This window comes from Poecile atricapillus, chromosome 6, assembly GCF_030490865.1.
Source record: "Poecile atricapillus isolate bPoeAtr1 chromosome 6, bPoeAtr1.hap1, whole genome shotgun sequence".
In the NCBI taxonomy this organism is placed as follows: domain Eukaryota; kingdom Metazoa; phylum Chordata; class Aves; order Passeriformes; family Paridae; genus Poecile; species Poecile atricapillus.
In genome coordinates this window covers 34,722,764-34,744,187 of record NC_081254.1, presented here as the reverse complement: position 1 = coordinate 34,744,187, position 21,424 = coordinate 34,722,764, and the positions used below count along the sequence as shown (strand labels likewise).

Here is a 21,424-nt window from a genome sequence, read left to right as displayed (position 1 = left end):
AGTGTTTGGGTTTATTAATTTCTCTTATTATTTCCTATGAAATAATAACAACATGTGATGCTAGGAAAAGCTAAAGAAGTGTATAAATGTCTAAACTTGCTAGAACAGGCACCCCAGATCTTCATAAAACTCAGACCTTACACTTTATAAAAGGTTCTAAAACCAAGCTGGATTGGTTTGAGGTATTTCCTGTCACAGGCTCCTTAAATAGGTGGAGTATTTATCCCAGATGTGCAGCCTGGCCGAGGGCTGGGCAGGGAGGAAGAGCTCCAAGAGACCCTGGGGCTGGAGCCGAGCCTCAGCGATGCTCCCCCAGTGCTGCTGGAGGAGAAGGGGAGGGAATTCCAAGGGGTGAGGGTTGGATTGGTGTTCCCATCCACCTTGGAGGGTGTTTCTTGTGCGTGGAGCTGCGTTTGCAGCTGTGTGTTCAAACTTTAGTGTCGGCACCGAGGAGCAGCACATTGACGGGAGGATCTCACATCGCCGAGGATGAGTTTTTCCCAAGGCAGCAGAGGAGGAGTGATGATCAGGTCAGAAGGATGATCCTCAGCCAGGTCTCACTGCAGACACAGACTGCTGCTAGTCTGCACTCTGTTGGCAATTGGAGTATTTTTAACTTTAATAATAAAGATATGAGAGATGACATCTCAACTCTCAGCTAAGATGACTAATGACTCTCGGCTGCCTAAAGGCACAGCTCGTGCTGCTCCGTCAGCGTGGCTCTGGAGTTTTCTGGCTCACATCAGAAAAGCTAAAGGGATAGAAAACAGTCTGTGAAACCCAAAACTGAAGAGCCAAGTGATTCTACCCACATCCATGCTTGACTCGTGTTAGGCTTTGAGCTACGTCACTGAAGGAAGTTAATGCATCTGTTTCAGTATCATTTTCAACTCATTTTCCACCTTGATGAGGAGGGGAAAAAAAAAAATACAGTTTTGTCTGTGCTGCAGCTTAACTGGATTCAAATTTGAATAACATTAAGTGGAACTGACTGGGAAGCTGCTGATTTCAGTCCTTTCACAAGTGTAAATTTAGCACTTGGGAGTGGAGGTGGCTGTAGCAGTGGGGATAAAATTTAATGGCTCGTCACTACTAATGAGAACTTTACAGTTTCTCAGGTTTTTCCTGCTCTGTGTGTGTGGGCTTCACCTGTGTGCCTGTGAGAGTGAGAAGGTGAAAGCTGGGTGATATCAGTGGTGCCATTTATTCCAGTGGAATTAAGGTGTTTCCAGAGGATTTCTGGAGCTGTTTTTGTGTATCTCAGCTCCAGGTGAGCAATTCCAGTTCTCAGGGTGGAATATTTACAGCCCCTTTCCTGTGTCCTCCCACTCGAATATTTCCTTTGGACCACCTCAAATCCATGTTTTCTTTCCAAAAGCATGGTTGTGTTGCAAAATCCTCAAAACCCAGCCAGAATTCTCCATAAATGTGTATTTCTAGGACCAGGAGTTATGGATACTTTCCAGTTTATTTATGTTTAAGGAATTTCATGACTATGCTGTCACTCTGCCCAGTGAATGTTCTATACCACCACGGATATATTGCATCTATTTATTGCTGTATAAAAACCACAGCTCTTATGGAGGAGGGGGAATAATTGCACCACAAGCCAGTTTTATACTCATAAAACTTCTTATATATTTATCCTATTTTTGGTAAAATGCACTCAAATTGGATTGCTAATGTGGTTAAATTTGAGCACTTCTAAGATGTCTCATTTATTGAACCAGGGTTCTATCTTAAGATCAGAGTTATTTCTGTCTTAGTTTATGCTTGTTAATAGTATTCCAAGTTTTACTGTTTATTTTTGATGGCAGCAATTAATGCTCTTAGTGAAGAATCTTTGCTCTTGCAGTACACCTCAGTGACCTGGTATTTTTAGCTATTTCTGGCACAAAGATGTGTTTTTAATGGTAATTTTTGTCCTATACCCAGCCATTGTGCAAGTGGTCTGTCTCAGTTTTGTTCTCCATTTTTTTGGCTAAGTCTGTTTTTTTGGCTCTGGAAAAAAGAGGATGGTTCTCATTTTTGATGGCTGTACTCAGTTTTGTGGCTTTAGCTGGAATTACAGAAAGTCTTCACCCCATGCTTCAGAAAAAAAACATCAGAGGAGACATTTTAAAACCAATAGCACAGAATTCAGCCTTTGTCAAAGCTCATAATAAAAAGTTATGAACTGATACGATATTTTTCAGGCTGGGTTCTTTTGGCCACTAAAGAAAACATTTTTTCTTCAGAGTGATTAAATTAAATACTTTCTCTGTAGAGGGAGGGGAGATCTTTGCAGATGTGGGTACAAATTGGAGGGTCCCTTGTGCCACATCACGAATCCCATCCTCTGCCAGGCTGGTGGCAGCAGAAGGCGGCTCAGGGAGTGAATGTGATGTCTGGAGTTTAGATGAACCTCTTGAGTCTGGAGGCTTGGCCAGAAAACTCCCAGGCACTCTGGAAACTCCTGCCTCTGCCTGTGCCAGGAATAACAGAAGCTCTTCCTGCTGAATGTTTTGTTGCATCTCGAGCCAGCCACAACCTGGGCTTGTGAGAGAGCAGAAACGGGAAAAGTTAATGAGAAAAATGAAAAAGTCTGTGTTTGGAATCTCATTTACTTTCATGTCAGACCTGAGCTAAAGAACCCAGATCATTCTTCACTTATTCTTTATCTGTTTTTAAATCTTCAAGAGCAACCACAAATGTATGTTGCAGTGCTGTGATAAATATTTCCTCCTGAGAGAAGTCCCCGATGTTGAGGACCTCAATGCAGCATTTTTTGTTTGTCCTGGAAAAAATATACAGCTTCAATGCACCATTAGCCAATAATTAATAATAATTAATGTGGTCCTAAGATAGGAAATGTTGGCATCTCCTTAATTTATTTGATCTCTGGTCTGGGACTATAGTTCAGTATTTTAACTTCTGTTAAAATTAGAGATTTGCTGTAAGTTCATTTTTCTTGCTTTGCTCTGGGAATGAGTTTTTCAGAAAAAGTAAATTAAAGCAAAATGTGTTTGAGGAACTTTCAGCTGCATCAAGATGCTGCTTCAAATGATCTGGGGTATGGGGTGGCTGGTGGCCTGAATTCAGGCCAGAGAAGGAACCTGTAATTGTTGCTAGCAACACTTCAGATATGAGCAGAGTCAGAAAAGCACCCAGACTGAAATCCATGGACATTTTTCCAGGGAAAAGCTGGGCCATAGCAACTGTGGAGTGTGAGTCATGAACATCTGTGGGAATTTCACACTTCCATGATCACATCATCAAAACAGCAACGTTTTGAGATCAAATTTGCACCTCCCCCCCTTCCAATGCCCTCATAAATAAATATAAATTATTTATGTAATGTATATATATGTAACAAATTGTTTAGAAAATGGAAAACTTTATTCTGTTTGACTCAGCCCGTACAAAGGCTGTCCATCACAGAAAAGTAATCAAAAGATATTTTCAGCAAGGTGAAGGTTGTCAGAAATGTGCTTTTACTCTGATTTCACCTTGCAGCTGCATTGCAATATTAAAGTACTTTGCATACCTGTGACCTAAGCATAGCTTTAGCCACAGAAATTACAATGCCAGAGTTCCCATTAAAAGTTTCTGCTGCTGGAAGATGAATTAACAACCACACTTTTCATAGGAAAACGTCTAAATTTAGCTGCTAGGGCAGAATTTATGGTATTGACCTCATTAAAAAATTTTTGTGCAAGACCATAAAGACCTAAGAATAGTGTGGATGGTATAATGAACATTAAAGTCTTGACTCCCACAGAATCTACACTTAGTTGTGTGCTTAATTTACCTGTATCTGTAGGTAAATCCACAGTTTTGCCTCTTCACTGCATGTTGAAGTGTTTTGTTTAAACAAGACTTAAATCCCATCTCTCCCCTGGGACAGGAGATTGTCAGGCTGAATAAAGCTGATATTTCTCCATTTCCAGATCCCAGTATCTCTGCTCATGAGGAGTCAGAGCAGCACAGACTTGTAGGAATTGATGAGGATTACAGGGATGGCTCTTATGATGTGGACTGAAGAGGAAATGTGATGCTTCTCTCTGCCCTTCCATTAAAAAAGTTTTTTTTCATTTTTGAACATGTTCCATTTTTGTTTTTTCATTTTTGAACATATTCCAAAATTGATGGAAAAATAAGTAAAAGGATTGTTTGTCTGCTTTGCCTGTGAAAGAGAAGGACAGAACGATTTCCTAAATGCAATCTTTATTAGATATAAGAGCCATAAAGGCAATCTGGAGTTATCTGGCATTCTTTATTTAGACCAGAAGGAAATAAAAGAAATGAATAATTTAGGCAATAGAGATGAACACAAGTGTTTTCCTTGCTAATGCAGTTGTGTGATACAGAACAGCTAAAACTGCAGCACAGCAGCTGAAGTTTCACTGCAGGAATGAAGGAAATCACTTTGCTGGCTCTGCAAAAGGTGGGGTTTTGACCAGAGCTTCAGCTGAAGATGCTGCAGCAATAGGACAAAGCCATCATGAGGATGAAACTGCTTTCAAATACCCCCCACATGCTGAGATCACAAACTGAGCCCCTGCTGGCTTGAGGAGAGAGCTCAGCTGCACATTCAGGTGTTGATATGGGCAAACCTAGAATAAGAGGTAAATTCAGATTTCCAGAGATGAGGTGGAGACTGAGCTAATTCCTGAGTGTTTTTCCTGCTGATTTGAAGGGACAGGGAATTTTCCACAGTGCCCAGGTACCAGAACTGCCTTGGTGCCCTGGCTGGGACTCCTGGGAGAAGAATAATTGACAATAATGGACACTGAGATGTGGCCATTTAGCTCTGCTGTAGGGAGGCTGTTCTGGAATGAAAACCTCACAAGAACACTCTTCCACAGACAAATGTCATTAACTTTGAATCCAAGCCCTCTCTCTTTTTACAGCCTGGAATTAATTCATATTATCCAGACATCTCATTACTGGCTCATTTCTAAAGTGATTCCCTATCCATGGCTGCAAATCACACACAAAATCCTGGTTCAATATGGGCCAGGAAGGAAGAAATGGCCACAACAGCCCCTTCAAGATTAAGCTTTGCTTTATGTCTCTCTAAACCAGAAATGCTGTAGGTGCATTATTTTAGTAAGTCCTTATGTGCACAGGACGTGTATTTCAACATCTCAAAGCCACAGCTGAATTCCCTGTGTTTTATAATGATTCAATTTTCAGCTGGTTGAAGAAACAACCAAATAACTGGGACATTTCCAGCTGAATCCATGATGCAATAGATTCACACCATCTCTGGTCATTCCTGCTGTCCAGTTCCTGTAGCTTGGCCAAGGTTTTTTCAAACTGGCACAGAGAATACAAAATCATTAAGCTAGCCCTACTGATTGGGTGGCAATTTTCATTGTCCCATGAAATATGTCTCCAAGTTAAATAAAATATATTAAAGCAATACTTTAAAAAGTAAAGTTTTTATGAGTGCCATAAATCAGTTTCTTTTCCTGTATGTTTTTCAAAGCCAGGCTGTCCTGGTTATCTCAAGTAGTTCTAAGGAGCAGGGGACACATACCCCAACAAAACAATTTATACAAAATTAAACTCACAGTGTGACTCGGAGTTTGGCTTTTTTTTTCAGTAGTGATATAACGATTTCAGGTGGATTTTGTTGTATTATAATGACTAAATTTGAGGTGATCAGAAGAGGCTCTGTTGAAAAATTTGTCCCCAGCATCTCTGTACATTACCAATTGTTGTTTTGATCTACATAATCCCCTTTTATCCCTTTACTGATACTGGAATTCATATGCATGTGGAAATTCCTCAAGTGTTAATATTCAAATATTATGGCTATAAATAAGAGACATAATTTTATTTTAAAGCAAAATCAAAAGTCTTCTCTTGTGGAAAACTGCATGAATTCCATACATCCAAGCTGCTGCAAACAACAGTCTGGGTGATCCCAAGAATATCATCCCCAGGCAGGGTTACACAGATGGAAACATCCAAAGGTCTTCAAATACAAATCCTGCTGCTCTGCTCCCAGTTTGGGATGTCCCCTGGAGAAAGAGGAGCCAACAGTGGAAGAAAGTATTTTCATGAATTTTCAGTCAAGTATTGGAGCAAAATATTCATTTTTTTTCTTAGCAAGATAAAAATTGATTTGGTTAGTTAGTCACAGCTTAAAGTCTAGAAGGAAGCAGGTGTTCTCCTATTAATTTATATGGAAAACTGTAAAAAATAAATTCCAGGATGCTACTGAATTGATGGTAAAGATCCTCATGATGTCACTTGGAATGTTGTAAGGCTTGAGCAGATTGGGAGAATGTTGTGAACAATTCATTGCAGGGTTCCCATCAGCTGTTGTGGTCCCTGCCTGCTCACACAGCCCAGGCTTGGTTTCATTGACAGCTCCTGCTAAAATGAGCATTTCCCAACATTGGCCTGGTGATCTGAAGCATCCACAGACAGCACAAGTAATTCATCCTTGAAAAATAAAGAGCAGTCTTTTTCTGAGATCCATATGAACATTTATTATTAAGTTTCAATTTCTCTAGAAATAGACACCAAAATACTCGGGGAATTTTTTTCAGCCTGGAAATATGGAAATAGCCATCTTGCAGCCTAAATCCACAGGCAACCCAGGAATTCTTCAGTTTTAAAGTGAATTAATAACATTTCATTCTGAATAAAACCAGACCTGCTTCTCGTACCTGCATGGGCAGGTGAATGTCACTGCAGGGAACCTCAGCCTGCTCTGACAGGCAGCTGCCAGGCTCAAAAATGATTCATTTCCTACAGGTTTCATCCAAATAGGGTTCTGCACAGCTGAGAGCAGTGCTGGATAGGGACTGTGCATCCCATGGAGAATGGATGTGACACCTGGGGTAACTCCATAAACCTTTGCTGCAGTTTGGCAGCAGAAAACAGAATGTTAAACACAGAGACTTTTCAACTTTTATTTTATAACTCCCAGCAGTACCTGTGGATCTCCCCTTGGCTTTGGTAGGAGCAGCATAAACACTGAATTAAATGATATTTTATGAGCTGAGCACGCAAAACCTGCTTGCTTTTATTTTTCAGCTCGCTGTAGTTTTCAGCTCAGGTAGATCTGGGTAACTTTTGATTGTGGGGAATGTTGAGATTGTTCACAGAGGAGTCTGCACCAAAGTGCCAAAGCATCCTCAGGATTGCACCATGAGATTGATTTCCAAACCTGTCTTGAGGACCAAACTTGTTAAAAAAGGCAGGCACTTCCCAAAGATATAATTTACTCCCAGTGGAGTCTGTCAGAGCCTGAGACTTCTTCCACTTGGAGTACGATGAAAGATGCAAGACTCTATAAGGAAATGAAATTAAAACAATCAGACAATCAAACCAAAATCCTCCCAGCTATTCCTTCCTCTGGCTTTCATTACACATCCTGTTTCTTCTCTCTTTTGGATAATTGAATTGAAAGCCCTTTGAAATGAGGACTTGTCTATTTTTCAGCTCTTATGTAAGGCTAAGATCACTGTTGGTACTATAGAAAATAGATTAATTTTTAGCTTTTTTTCTTTACTACTTCTGAAGGAGGCATTTGGATTTGTGTGAGAACTTCCTAAGGATGAACAGAGAAACAGCAGTGTCAATTGACAGCCTGTAACATTTTCCTGAGGGATTTTAGTTTGTTGTGAACTAAGGAAGAGTCTGGGAAATCTCAAACCTTGCCAGTTTGTGCCTAATGATGCAAAACTTCACCTGAAAGTTGAACACAACCAGGATGAGTTTCTAAGGTGCATTCCAGGGCAGAATCCCCATCTCTGGAGGGTTTAACAGAGTGTGGATGTGGCACTTGGGGACAATCGTGCTGAACATTGGGGAATGGTTGCACTTGGTGATTTTTGAGGGCTTTCCCAACATAAATGATTCTTTCATGCTTTGATAACCTCATGACATTTTGGTGAGTGAATAAAAAGCCAAACATTTGTCTGATAATCATGAAACAGATTTTCCCCAACCTCTCACCTTCCAAAGCCAGAGCTCCATGTGCTGCTTTGCTAAAGGAAAGGCATTTGGTTTTCTGTCCTCAGGGATGTGCAGAATTTGGGGCTTAGAGAGATGGTCCTTGGTTCAAAATTGGTCTTTTTGTGCTAAATAACCATCTTTGCAGAGCTCTCTGGGCTCCCAGACCTCTGGAACGGATGCTATTGTGAAATGGGAGGGACTCTGAGTGGAGTTTCCAGAACAGATTTTAATTAGAAACAAAACTTCATACAGTAGCTTGGAGTGAGTACAGGGAGGGGGGAAAAAAAAATCCAAGCAAGAGATGAAAAAGAAAACACCAAAAAGAGAAATAAAAAGGGTGTTTTACTGGTGTTTTGTACTGAGAAGCACTTGACAGGAAATCCTGTGCATCTCTGTGAAAAACTGAGGCACAGAGCAAGCTGTAATAACTATCTGAGCCCCTGGAAATGGTGTAAATCTGCATTGCCTCATTGATTCTCTGAGAGCTGCCATTTCTCACTGACCTCAGCACTGCTGTGCTCATTTATCCCAGGGAGGACCCCAGCCAGCTTGGCACTGCCGAAATCCAGAAACTTTGAATACTTGTTTGTTTTGTGTTGTTGTGTTGTTGGTTTGGTGTGGTGTTTTTTTGTTGGTTTTTTTTTTTCCTTGTTTAATTAAAATTTAATCAATCTTTTGTTTTGTAGATTGCCCTCCACTTGGTCTAGAGACATTAAAAATTACTGACTTCCAGCTCCATGCCTCCACAGCAAAGCGCTACGGCCTCGGGGCCCACCGAGGAAGGCTCAATATTCAGGTAACATCAATTTTTCTCCTAAGTGGGAGAATGGCTCCAGGTTGTGCTGCTGAATAAAGAGAACCAGTGGATAGTTATTGCTTCTGACTGCTTTGTCAGCTCATGTAATTCAAATGAAGGGGAAACACTGGGCTTGTAGAAGGGAGTAAGGTTGATGGATAACCTTTGGGATCGTGGGCTAGTTAGGGAAATCTCCAGATTTGGTGTGCAAAGGCAGCCAGAGCGCTGTGAGCACACAGAGCTCCCTGCCCAGCTCCAGGAGATCATCCCAGCTCCCTCCACAACCAGCCTGCAAGGAAGCTCTCACAGCAAGTTGCTTTTTTCTTTGTTGTTTGCCTGTAGTTAATGACAATGGTTAATTGAAAATGTGGTTTCAAGTGAAACCCTTCCCCTAAGGCAGTTTTTTTCAGAAGCAGTGATTATATCATCCAAAAAAATGCTTCAGTTCAGATCTCTCTAAAATACAATCCTGTTTAGCTTCTTTATTTAAGATTAAAAATGTGTTTAGATGCTTTGCAGGACCAAATGCCATTTTCCCATTTCTCATGTTTTTGTTTTCCACTTCATTATTGGGGCTGTTCTCTGACTTACATTATTAATTACAAAATTGTTACTCTGCATGATAGAACACAACACTTAAAGTCATAAACAGGATATCAGTGCCAAGCCAGCAGTGAAAGATCTCTGAAGTTTAATTTGTTATCTTTCATTATATTTGTGTTTCTCCCTGGCTGAAGGGGTTTGATGCTTAGGGGGCTGGGGTGAGGAGGGATGAGCTCTAATCAGCAGTGCCATTCCACATGGTTCCCTCTGGAAGAGGGATCACCCCTGCTTAAAATCCCTGCACAAACATCTCCCTGAGCTTCTCTCTGGGAAAATACCTGCATACCCCTCCTCATTTTTATTTTATTTTTCTCAGTGTTTGTTTTAATGTCCTAGAGTTGGTCAGAAAGCTCAGGAACCATTTTGGAAAGGCAGCTGGGGGCTGCAGCAGCACAGGGGTGGGAATGGGCTCTTCCTTCCCAATCGAGTGGGCAGGGGTTGTGTGCAGGGCGAGGTCTCACCTGCAGCCTTCACAGTTCTTGTCTTTTGAGAGCCCACTGAAGGAGTTTGCTTCTGTTATTTGATATTTTCTGCTAGGAAAAAACCCCTCATGGTCACAAAAATGGAATGCAGATGATATTCAGGGGGGCTCTAGAGGAATGCTTGGTTATTTTATTGCAGTCTTGTTTATAGAATGGCATAAGACCAAGGACTGTGATGCAAACCTCTCAATTCTCTGTTGGTTCTGGCTACTTATTTTTCATGTTGCTGTTAAAGTTCAATTTATCTAAACACAGGACCATGCTGGTTTAGACCAGGAAGTTTATCCAGTTATGTCATCACCAGTAGTGTGTTAAAAGAAATAGATGATAAACAAATAAATAATATATCTATATAATAAACAGAGTGTTATCAATGGCTGATGTTTCCTGTAAATATTATCTCCAGGGAAGCCAAGGGCACAGCCTTTTACTGGGAGCAAAGCAGAAGAAAAATGCCACTCTGCTCTTCCTGAAATTTCCCAAAGCTTGGATTAGACCAATTATTTTTTACCCCTACTGAAACTATAGATACAGTCATTCCCTAAACCCCCTCACCACATAGAGCTACTACTACTGTTAAAAAAAATTTGGCTTGCCTTTGTTTTTCTTTAAAAACAGTTTTCTTTGGGCTTAGATAAAAATGAATAGCACCAAAACTTTCCTAAACCGAGAAGCTGCAGGTCCCTGTCACTGGGGTTTCAGTGCTTCAATTTACTCTGCACGGAGATTTCTGAACTTCTGTCATATTTAGAGGGAATTTTTAAGCAGGGACAGGTCCTGCAGGTGGCTGATGTGGGTAATGAGGTCCCTGGTGATTTCCCTTTGCTGCTCAGCACAGGAGGCTGCAGCGTGCTGGAGAAAGGCAAAAGGCGCTGGGATTTCAGCTGCTGTGTTCTCCTGCTCTTCAGAACCCTGCAGGAAGGGAAACACTTGGCCCAGCTCATGGACACTGAGGTGTCACTGGAATTCTGTGAATTATGCTGTAGGTTTGGTGACAAGGCAATTTTATGGGCTGCTGCCCTTGTCCAGAGGTCTGGGTATCACCACAGAGCTGTCACAATGTTCGTGGGACATTTTCCCCCCAAAATAATACAAAATCCTCTCTCTGCCCAACCTCATCATCTGATGCAAAGTCAGCTGAGAAGCTCAGGGCTCTCCCCAGGTAACTGGCATTGCTTCAATTCACAGAGAATTTGCAGAATAATTAAGTTTTTGAAAAGCTTTTCAGGGTTTTGGTTTGTTTTATTTCCCTTTTTTCTGCTTAAATTATCTGAAGCACAAGAAATGAATCAGTTGGTGTGTGTTTTATTCCAGAGAAGGGCTGGCTTAGAATTGGATGAGACTTTGCAGGATCTGCTTCTCTTGTACCCTTGGATTGTGTTGGGCCTGATTTTCCTCCTGAATGTGGGGGTTAAGGTGGGATTTCTCAAGGGCATGAGCCACGTTAGTGGAGCCCCATATTTTGGAGATCTAACTGCAATAGTGGTACAACCAGGAGTAATTTAACATCATCAAGAGAAATCATGGCATAAAATAATATTAATTGAGGCTCTCTGCCTTCAGGGATAAAATTCATTAGTATTTGTCACTTAAATGATAATTAAGAGTGGTTGAAACGTGAATAATTTGTCAAATTATGTTTCTTTCCCTTCCTCATTTTCCTGGTTGGATAAATGCAAACACTGAAGATGAACCAAGTAAAGCAATCCCATGTCTGCAAACACAGGCATTTGTGTATAAAGGGGTCTAAAGGAGCTCCAGGAGAGCTGGAGAGGGATTTGGGAGGAGGGATGGAGGGACAGGACACAGGGAATGGCTCCCAGTGCCAGAGGACAGGGTTAGATGGGATATTGGGAAGGAATTGTTCCCTGGGAGGGTGGGGAGACCCCAGCACATGGTGCTCAGAAAAGCTGTGGTTATCCCTGGAGGTGTCCAAGGCCAGGCTGGACATTGGTGCTGGAGCAGCTGGGACAGGGGAAGGTGTCCCTGCCATGGCAGGGGTGGAATGAGATGGGCTTTAAGCTCCCTTCCAACCCAAACCATTCCATGGTTCCATGATTGCCTTTCCAGGTCTTTGTTCCCTTTGAAAAACTGCATTATCAAATCACAAGGAAAAGACAAAATTATTGGAGATTTGCTCTCAGCCTGTGTGTTTTGGTTCTTCCCTCCTGGCAGTGGTTGCTATAAATACCTGTGATGAATAATGCATTTTTCTGTTTTCCCTCCCAAACTTCCTATGGTAAAATAATTTTTTTGATCATCCTGCTGGGAAAGGAAAAGAATCTAAGCAGAGGTGGTTTGATATTTGGTGTATTTTTACTGCTGCCCCAGCTGATCTGTGGCAGAAGACTGGAATTTCTTTCTTTATTTGAATACATTTTGGTAGTATCATCTTTCTCCTCATTATAGAATAAAGCTTTTAGGCACTGATATTGTGAGCAAGTTTTTATTCTGCCTTGCACACATCAAATTTGGAAGAGAAAGATGAATTAAAATGCAAAGTCATATTATTTGTGAAGGAATTTGTAACCTTCATCTTATTTTCTGAATACCTCATAGGCAGCTAATTTGGTTTAGCTGAATTACAATTATCAACTCTCACACTTGGGAATAACTTATTTGTGAGTGACAGAAGAAAGTCTCTTTTCCTCTATCCAAAAGGTTTTGGGTTTTTTTTCCATAAGGCATTGCTTATTGAGAAATATTTTTGCATTTGGCTGCAAGTGAAACACAAACTGGGTTAGACCTGGAGTTATTCTTGAGTATTCTGTGAAGGGAAAAAGGATTTGCTCAAGACTTTGCCCTGGCTTCCAATTTTCATTAGCTCCTTCAGTCTCCTGCTTATGAAAATAATTTAATGACATGACATAACTTGAACCTGCTTTTTCCAGAAATTCAAAATGGAATTTTAAAATTCAAGTAAACACCTTACTGAGGAAAAGTGTCTTGATGTGTATTATTTGACAGAATACTTGGTGATAACTGTACCCATCTTTCAGAAATGATCATTTCTCCAAAGAAATTTAATAGGAATTCTAATTACTAAATACTTGATGGAGTCTATAAGTTTTTATCTTATAGAAAGTTTTTTGAAGTGGCCATAGGGAAATAATGCACCTTCAGAATAAAAAATACAGACTTGAAGCTTGAAAAGGGAAATTGTAGCATAAATTTCTTGAGATTTTTTTTCCTACAGAAACATTTCTAAAAAGAGCTTCTCATTGCTTAAATTCCTCTTTTTTCACATAGTATTTTGTGCTGATTAGACATAGACACCTGCTTCTTTTTATTTAGTAAAACCCTTTTTCTTCAGCTTCAGAGAAGCTGATATCAGAAAATAAGAGAGCAGGGAGAAGTGGCAGCATGGAGGTTTTTGGGGTGTCTTTTTGGTTTTTTTTAATGATATCTTTGTACCTATTTAATGCCCAAAATATTTTAAGCTGTGGATAACTCAGACTCCCCATATTTGATATATAATTTAAGCTTAGCATTATTTAAACCCAGTTGAAACCATGGATGCTCAAGAAACGTAATTTAGGGTTTTTTTTTATTTTAATAAGCACTTTTTTTTCCCACTTTTTTCTTCTGTCTTCCACTTCTCATGGCAGCATGGAGGAGAGGTGTGTCCCCCAGTGAGCATCACTAACAGGAAATATCCTCAGCTCATTAAGGACCAGGGACTGGGAGATGGGGGACTCTGGAACTGGTGGAATTTCCCCAGCATGAAGGGGATTAGCAGGATGCTGCTTCAAGGTGTTCTGTAGATTTTAACACTTCCTGGCAAGGGTTTAAAGCCTGAGGCTACTTCAAATTCCATCTTATTTTAAAATGCATTGAAACCCTTCCTTGTGAAGGGTTATAACTCAGGCCAGTGGCCGTGTTTGTATTCCCCTGTTTTCCCATTGTTCTGCTCTCCTTGAAGAATTTATCCCCCATTGTTAACAAGCTTTTTCCTCTGGGGATTTTTTCTTCTTAAAATATCAGAGCTAATGCACAGAAGTAGGGGCTTAATTTAATTTTGGTAGATGTAGGGAAAGAAATAATTTTTAAGCTACCTTATCTCAGACCTGATGGATTCCTGAGAAAATGAGAAGTTTTAGGAGTTGAGTCAGTGTCTTGTGTTTTGCAGCACTTCCTTCAGATGCCATCAGAGCCACACTGGGAAAAGGGATTAAACCACTGCATCCTCTCTGAGTTAGAGCCTCCCATTTGGGCAGAAAAAGTCTGTAAACCTCTTCACTTTCATTTGGGAAATATTGAATGATATCCATTCTTGGAATTGCATGGATGGCAATGATGAATCAACAGAAACCACAGATGAAATACCACAAAAATTACACGTAGCCTCAGAGGAGTGCATGGCAAAGCTTCTGTGCTCTCTGTGGCATTATCCAGCCTGGTGCCAAACATTTCCTGGGCTTTAGAAGGAAAATACATCTCTGAAGGCTTCAGATGCCATGTTTCATTAAATCCTAGTTCAGATTAATTTGGAAAACAGCTTACCCAAAATACCTTCAGCTATTTCTTTGAAAATGCTGGGAAGGCTGTTTGTGGTGGGTTTCCCAGCAGAATCTGGGACACAGGTTGGTGCTCAAGTTGGGGAGCAGCCAGACATTCCTGAATTTTTAACCTTTAATTTTTAACCTTAATTTTTACCCTTACTATAAAAACCAATAGTTTTGGTTCTGGTGAGAAGTAGTGTTAATGTTTCCTTATGCCCTGCACTCTGCTTTGCTGCTTCCAGGGAAAATGAGATTTTCTAATCACTGACCATAGTTTACATGGGCTGGAGCTGGCTTTTTAGGACTTTCCAAACCCTGTAGACCCTGTGGATAATTTGTTCTGGATAAAGGCTGTGGCTCTTGATCTGGCTCTGTCAGGCCACAAGAACAGACTGAAGCTCTGTTTCCCTTTTCTGATTTAAATTTAAATGTAAACATTCTTTGTTTTCAAAAGGACTTCCCAGAATCTCCTGCCCCACCTTGAGTAAGGAAATATTTTGGTGAGGGCCTCAAGGGTTTTATAGTGCCAGAGGAGTGAGGGGGATGAATGATGTGTTCCTTTCTTTTTCCCATGAAAGACCTTCAGTTTTCTTAGCTCTGATTTATGGTCAGCTTTGCCTTCTTTTCAGGCAGGTGTTAACGAAAATGATTTTTATGATGGTGCTTGGTGTGCAGGAAGAAATGACCCCTACCAGTGGATTGAAGTAGATGCTCGAAGGCTGACAAAATTCACTGGAGTCATCACACAGGGAAGAAACTCCCTCTGGTCGTAAGTACACACTGGATTTTCTCCATGGGATTCTGAGCTTTCAGACCAAGGAATTCATGTCCTGATGTGCTTTAGTTCTTCAAGGGAAAAAAAAACCCAGCAATATTGGAAATGCTGTGAGACATCAAGTAATTGAATGGGGAAACAGTAAAAGGCAAAGTCATTCTATATGGCATAAAATAGAAGTTTAAGGGTAACAAACATCTGTAGTTGTGATCTACATCTGGGCCTTTATCCTCACCTTTTCATATTTGTGTTAAACTCTCTCATTCTTTTCCCAATATTTAAGTAGATCAGCTTAGGTTATAGTTTCAGGGACCTTTTTAATTTAGTTTAGAATAACCATGCCTCATTGAAATGTTTTAATCCCTAGGTAATCACAAATTGGAATTCCAAAATAACCTGATTTTTATGTGAGCAGATAACACAAACTTTATTTATTTATTTATTTACATAGATATTATATACATATATACTATTTATACATTTATGTATATTAGTAATTAATTTTATTTTTAAAAAACGATTTAATTACATATCTTAATATAATTATGCAAATGTATATTATTTTATATACATATATATTATTATAAATTAATATAATATAATATAATATAATATAATATAATATAATATAATATAATATAATGTAATGTAATATAATATAATATAATATAATATAATATAATATAATATAATATAATATAATATAATATAATATAATATAATATAATATAATATAATATAATATAATATAATATAATAATATTATATATTATATAATATTATTATTATTATAATTTAACATAGTGATATTATATATTATCTATTATATAAAAATATAAAATTATTTTTATATATATGTGTATATATATACTATTTTACTCTTTTTGAGCTTTCTGGCCACTGCTTGTGCCAGAGAATGTGCTCATGGCACTGAGAAATAAGTGTTTTGCCCAGATTTGTCTGCATTTACTCCTCTGTGACTGTTGGGAGTGTATATGAGGGATGCAGCAATCAGATGGCAGGAACAGGAATTGGAGGTGAGGATTTGGGGTTTTTTTCCTGCTCTTTACGTGTTTGTTTGGCCTTTTAATTTGTCATTGAGTCTCAGAGCTTTTATGTGAACAGATAATTCCACCTGTATGCACAAGTATGCAGGAGATGCACAACCCCTCTGACAGATCCATTCTGGTCAGAACTCCCCCTTAGAAAATGAATGTGATGTGTAATTGAAGGCAAACCAGAAAAAATGCCACTGTATCTTAGAAAAAGAATATTTTTCTTTCAACAGTTCAGTTTTCTGTGGTTTTATTTTGTTTTTTTTTTTGTTTAATTTCTTTTAGCGTGGTTGTGGGAGCAGGTGCTTATTTGGAAATAAGGTTTCTATTTTTATCCCACATTGTTCTGTGGTAGGTAGGTAATTACTGTGGCAAAACCTAACTCTTTCCTTTATTCATCCTCTTGACACTGCTGTTCCTCTCAAGGCCAGAGCTGCACTGCTTCATCCTGTCATGCTTCTATTTTTAGTTCAGCTCTGTTAGGAGTTTACAGCACATCTTGACACTCTATTTATAGCTGGTAATCACAGTCATCTTGGGGTTTTTGGGGTTTTTTTTTTGAGCCATAGAAACACAGAATCACAGAACAGTTTGGGTTGGAGTGGACCTTAAAGATCATTGAGTTCCAGCTCCCCCACCCTGGGTGAAAAGTTTTGGTTTTTCCCTCTCTCCCCATAAAAAATGGGTGGCCAGAACCCTGAGGGTCCTCAGGAAGAGCAGGATTGGTGCTGGCAGAGCAGGTCCAGCCTCCTCCTGGATTGCTGCTCAGATTTGAGGGAAAACAGGCACATTTCTGCCAAGATGGTTTCAAGAGGAGCAGCTGCACTGTGGGGCAGGTTAAACACATCCTGTAGGGCCGAGCCCATGGAAGGAGCAGGGGAGAAACAGTCCCAGTAAGGGACAGGGAAGAGTGGGGCAGGACTGGTGTTGGGGTGGGCAGGTTCCTTTGTGCCTGTTTTGCCCAGGAAGCAAAGGAGGCTCAGCAGCTTTGGCTGTGAGGGTAGCAGAGGATTGTTTGTGCTGTGAAAGTTTGCACCAAAAGATGCCCTTCTGTTACCTGAGGTGCCTTCCCAGCTTTATGAGGCTGTGTGACAAGAAGAGAGTGCTTTCATGACTGATGGAAACATATGTTGGAGAATAATCTTATTGTAGGTATGAGAGCCAAAAAAATCCACCTCTGTGATCTGTGCTGTATTAGAAGTGAAAGCCTGCCAAGCAGGGGAGCCGAGGTAAGATTTTTATTTAGTCCAAAGCCTTGGAGACTTTCCCAGCTCTATATTTGAAAAATCAAAAATCAAGGCAGTGAAGGAGGGCAGGCTTATATTAGATATTAAATAATTGTTCTCTGTGAGGGTGAGGAGGCCCTGGCACAGGTGCTCAGAGCAGCTGTGGCTGCCCCTGGATCCCTGGCAGTGCCCAAAGCTGGGCTGGGACAGGGCTTGGAGCACCTGGGACAGGGGAAGGTGTCCCTGCCATGGCTGGGGTGGAATGGGATGATCTTTAAGGTCCCTTTCAATCCAAGGCATTCTGTGATCCCATGATACTGGGATAAAGAACCAGTGAACCAACTCTTTGTATTGAACGAGAATCTTGAACAAAATGACAATAAAATGTACTCCACTGGAAGATCTGCCCAGATCAGGTTTGTACCTGTCCTGGTCCCTGCAGTTTCCTGCTGCTGACTTAATGAGGATGTTTAAAATGCCAAGGGAGGGCAGGCAAGGACACCCTGCTGAATCCTCTATCAAACATCTTTGCCCTTCACTGCAAGGCTGCCACACTGGAGTTCACAGCAGCCTTTGCTCTCCTGTGTGTGATGATGCAGCCAGAGCTCCTTCCCTGGTGCTGCACTCATCCTTTTCCTCCTTTGGAGCAGCTCTGGCACCTGGAGCCTGGATTTGTTCACGACCACTCCAGTCAGACACGATCTGCTCACGTGCAGCTTCGCTCGTGGGGCTTCCTTTGTGCTTCCTATGCAATGATGAACTGAAGGTTACACTTCACACCGTGCCAAAAGCACAGAAATGCTTGAGGTTCCCATGTCCTGAGCTCTGACAGGAGCTGCTCCTCCTCAGTCCTTCCTCTCCTGCTGTTCCCTGTCTGTCCCTGGTGGATTGTGGCTCCTTCTGTCCATGCCAGGCTTGAGACAGGAGAGCCCTGAGGAGGAAAAGGCTGAGTTCTTGAAAACACAAATGACCTGATGGGAGAGAAGGAAACTGAGCCTGGTTTGGAAGGAATACTCAGATTGTTCAGTCATTTCCTTTTTAAGGAAAAGCACTTCTGAGTCATTTCTTTTGCTCAGCTGTGAATTCTGTGATGGTCACAGGGAATCAAACCTTTCTCCTCTCCTTTTTTAAGTCTGCAACAAGCAAAAACAGTCTTTGAACAAAAAATCCAGGATTTGAGGAGTCCTTCCTGTTATCAGTCAAAGCAAGCACATGGGCTGAGGGCTGTTGCTGCTCAAGCACCTCAGTCATTCCTGGGAAACCTGAAATCATGGAAAAGTGTTCTTTTGCCACCATTAATGGGCAGATCTGCTTAGATCATCCAGAAGTTCTGCAGATGATGAATTTCACAGAAAAAGTGGAGCCCAGCTGTGAGAACCAGGACTTCTTTTTTGATTTTTACACTGAAGAGATCCAAAAATCAGGAGTGCCACAAGTGCTGGTTAATAGGAATAAAATCCAGTTCCTTGAAAATGAGCAGAATATCTGCTGGTTTGGGGGAGAAATTATATATGTAATTCTTCATATTGCTGCCAATACATCTTCCAGTTTTAGGAACTTTAATCAACTGTAGGAATCTTCAAACAACTGCTCAGGGCTGTGGAGGGGTACACTGGAAGCATCACTGTGGAATTGTGCCATGGATTTAAGGCAATGATGTGATAGATTAAAATATGCACTCTCTTGACAGAGGGAAAGAAAATATTAATCACTCTTAACAGTTTGGCAGGAATTTGAAAAACAGAGTAAACTTGTTTCCCACAAACCAAACTCTCTTCTGATAATTCAGCATCAGCTTCTGTATCAAGAGAAAACCCTCACGTCAAAACAGAGTCAGTGTGTGCTGACAGTAAAATAAAGCTTCAGGCTGTGTGAGTGCAGAGGATGTTTTGGTTTTCAGGACAGGATGTAATGTTGCAGTGAGTGAAATGTATTTTCTAAAAATTAACCTTTCAGTCACGGTAAATCGTGAACTGTCACTGCATGCTGTGGAACGACAAAATGACAGCGATAAGAAGAAACAGAGATGAAATGATCTGTGCAGAATGTTTGGATTCCACAAGAAAATTATGAAATTTTTAGAGAAAAATCAAAATAGACTTACTTTCAAGCATGTTCCCTTTAAGACATTTCAGCTTCATGAAAATATTGAAGTATTTTTACTTTTATGCAAGATATTTGTCTTTAGGAAAAAAAGAAATGTAGGGGTAGCATCTTAATTTTTCAAGTCTGATTTGACTATAGGTTTTTTCCATGTATTCCAAAATTGCAATAGCTCTTAAAAGGTTTGAGGAGACACCAAATCAATGGTGTTGCTGGCTGGAAGGAATGACTTTCATGTGTTGCCTGGTTCTAAACTGCCACCCTTTTAAGCTGGTCACTAATTTTCATTAGTGCTGAAGGAACATTTTAACTGGAACTTGGTGTAGACACCATTGTACCCTCCCTGTTGTGTCACTTGTTTCATTTCCCTGTGCTGCTCTGTAGGGATAGCAAATAATAAACATCCAGCAGATTGGATTTTGTGTCTGATGATGCTTTTGCTACAGAGAAGATTCTTGTGATTGAATGGGGAAATGATTAAATGATTTTTCAATTTTTTTTAGTAGTACACCCTCAGCCTCAGCGCTCCCTGTGTGTGGTGTAGCTCTTGATGATGCCCCAGCATCCCCTCTGACAAACTGTCCTGAGGGAACTGTGGGTCTGGAACAAGCTGGGTGCCTTCCAGAGATACAGCTGAGGATAAATTTAGGTCAGTGCAATTTGCTTGCTTGCTTCTAATTTCAGTGGTACAGCATTCTGCTCTTTAGTCACAAAATGAATGCGTTGCCCCACATTTAGTGCTGCACTCCCTGGCAGTTTCTCAGAAGCTCAGCTTTGTTTTTCAGGCAGTCTCTATGGCAAGGGGGTAATTTCCTTGTTTGCAAGGCAGTAAAAATCAGAGTCACAGGATCATTAAGGTTGGAAAATGCCTCTATCATCAAGTCCAACCCTGCCAGGGTCTTTTCAGCTGTTCCTGGTACTGAGGTCATGGTGTCAGCAGTACCACTGCCTTCCTGAAGAGATAATCACATCAGCATCTTCAGTATTCCAACAATAACAGAAGAAAGAGCAGTGATAATCCTTCCAGTGACACTGTGCTAGCATTCCAGAAAGTGGAGTGGAGATTCACAGGTATTTTGAGCTGTTACTACAATCTGAGAAAACAGAATTTTGCACTGTGCAGATGAAGGGTCAAAATTCAACAGTGCAATGCTGCTTGTGGGAGCAGAGAAGAGTAAACCTTGTCCAGCTCACAAGTACAGCAAAGTTGGCACTGACTTTCAGAGCAGTTTCTCCTGTCCTCTCACAGAGGCTGTGAAAACACACCCTGGTGAAACTTCAACAAGTTCAGTGGATATGTCTCCATGTTTTATCCAAATCATGTAACGAAACAAGCAGCTGCTGTGTGCAGACTCGAGTAATTCTGGTGCTTTAAACTCTTATTTGCCCTGACTGGGTGACAGGACTGCTTTTCCAAAGTCAGCTTCATGGAGTGAATTGTTTCAAATCCATAGAAATCACATCAAGTGTATGGGAGATATAAAACAACCTGAAGTCATAGCAGGAAAAGCTCCCTTGAGATATAAATGTCAGCAGTTACACATAATACTAATGTTAATGATGAGTTTACCTAATAAGTTCTATTTTCTCTTGACTGTGGCTTGGTGAATCCTTCTGATGGGCTTTCCTGAGCCAGCCTTTGGCAGCTGCACCTCCAGGGCTCTCCATCTGTATGTTTAATTTCAGTCCCTGTGCCCTGCTGATTTTCCAGCTCGGTTCTTGTCCCCTGCCCAGGATTTTGTCACAGTCTTGGTGACCCCATGAGCAGTCCCCAGCTCCCCTTGGCTCTGGGGATGTGCCTCAGTGACCAGCTCTGGTGTTCCTGTGTGGGTGGGGTGCTGACAGCTCTCCCAGGGACAGATTGATGCTGTCACAAGTTTGTTTGACAGCAGTGTCAGCGCTGATGCTGCTCTGCTGTGGGTC

At 40.8% G+C, this 21,424-nt stretch overlaps 1 protein-coding gene across 1 annotated transcript in view; it reads left to right on the top strand.

Annotated features, from left to right (window-relative positions):
• CPXM2 (carboxypeptidase X, M14 family member 2) overlaps positions 1–21,424 on the top strand; it is a 67,234-nt gene that overhangs the window by 12,507 nt on the left and 33,303 nt on the right. Inside the window, exons 2-3 of the mRNA XM_058841950.1 lie at positions 8,646–8,755; positions 14,972–15,111. Of these exons, the coding sequence (XP_058697933.1) occupies positions 8,646–8,755; positions 14,972–15,111 (250 nt within the window). The remainder of the gene's footprint in view (positions 1–8,645; positions 8,756–14,971; positions 15,112–21,424) is intronic.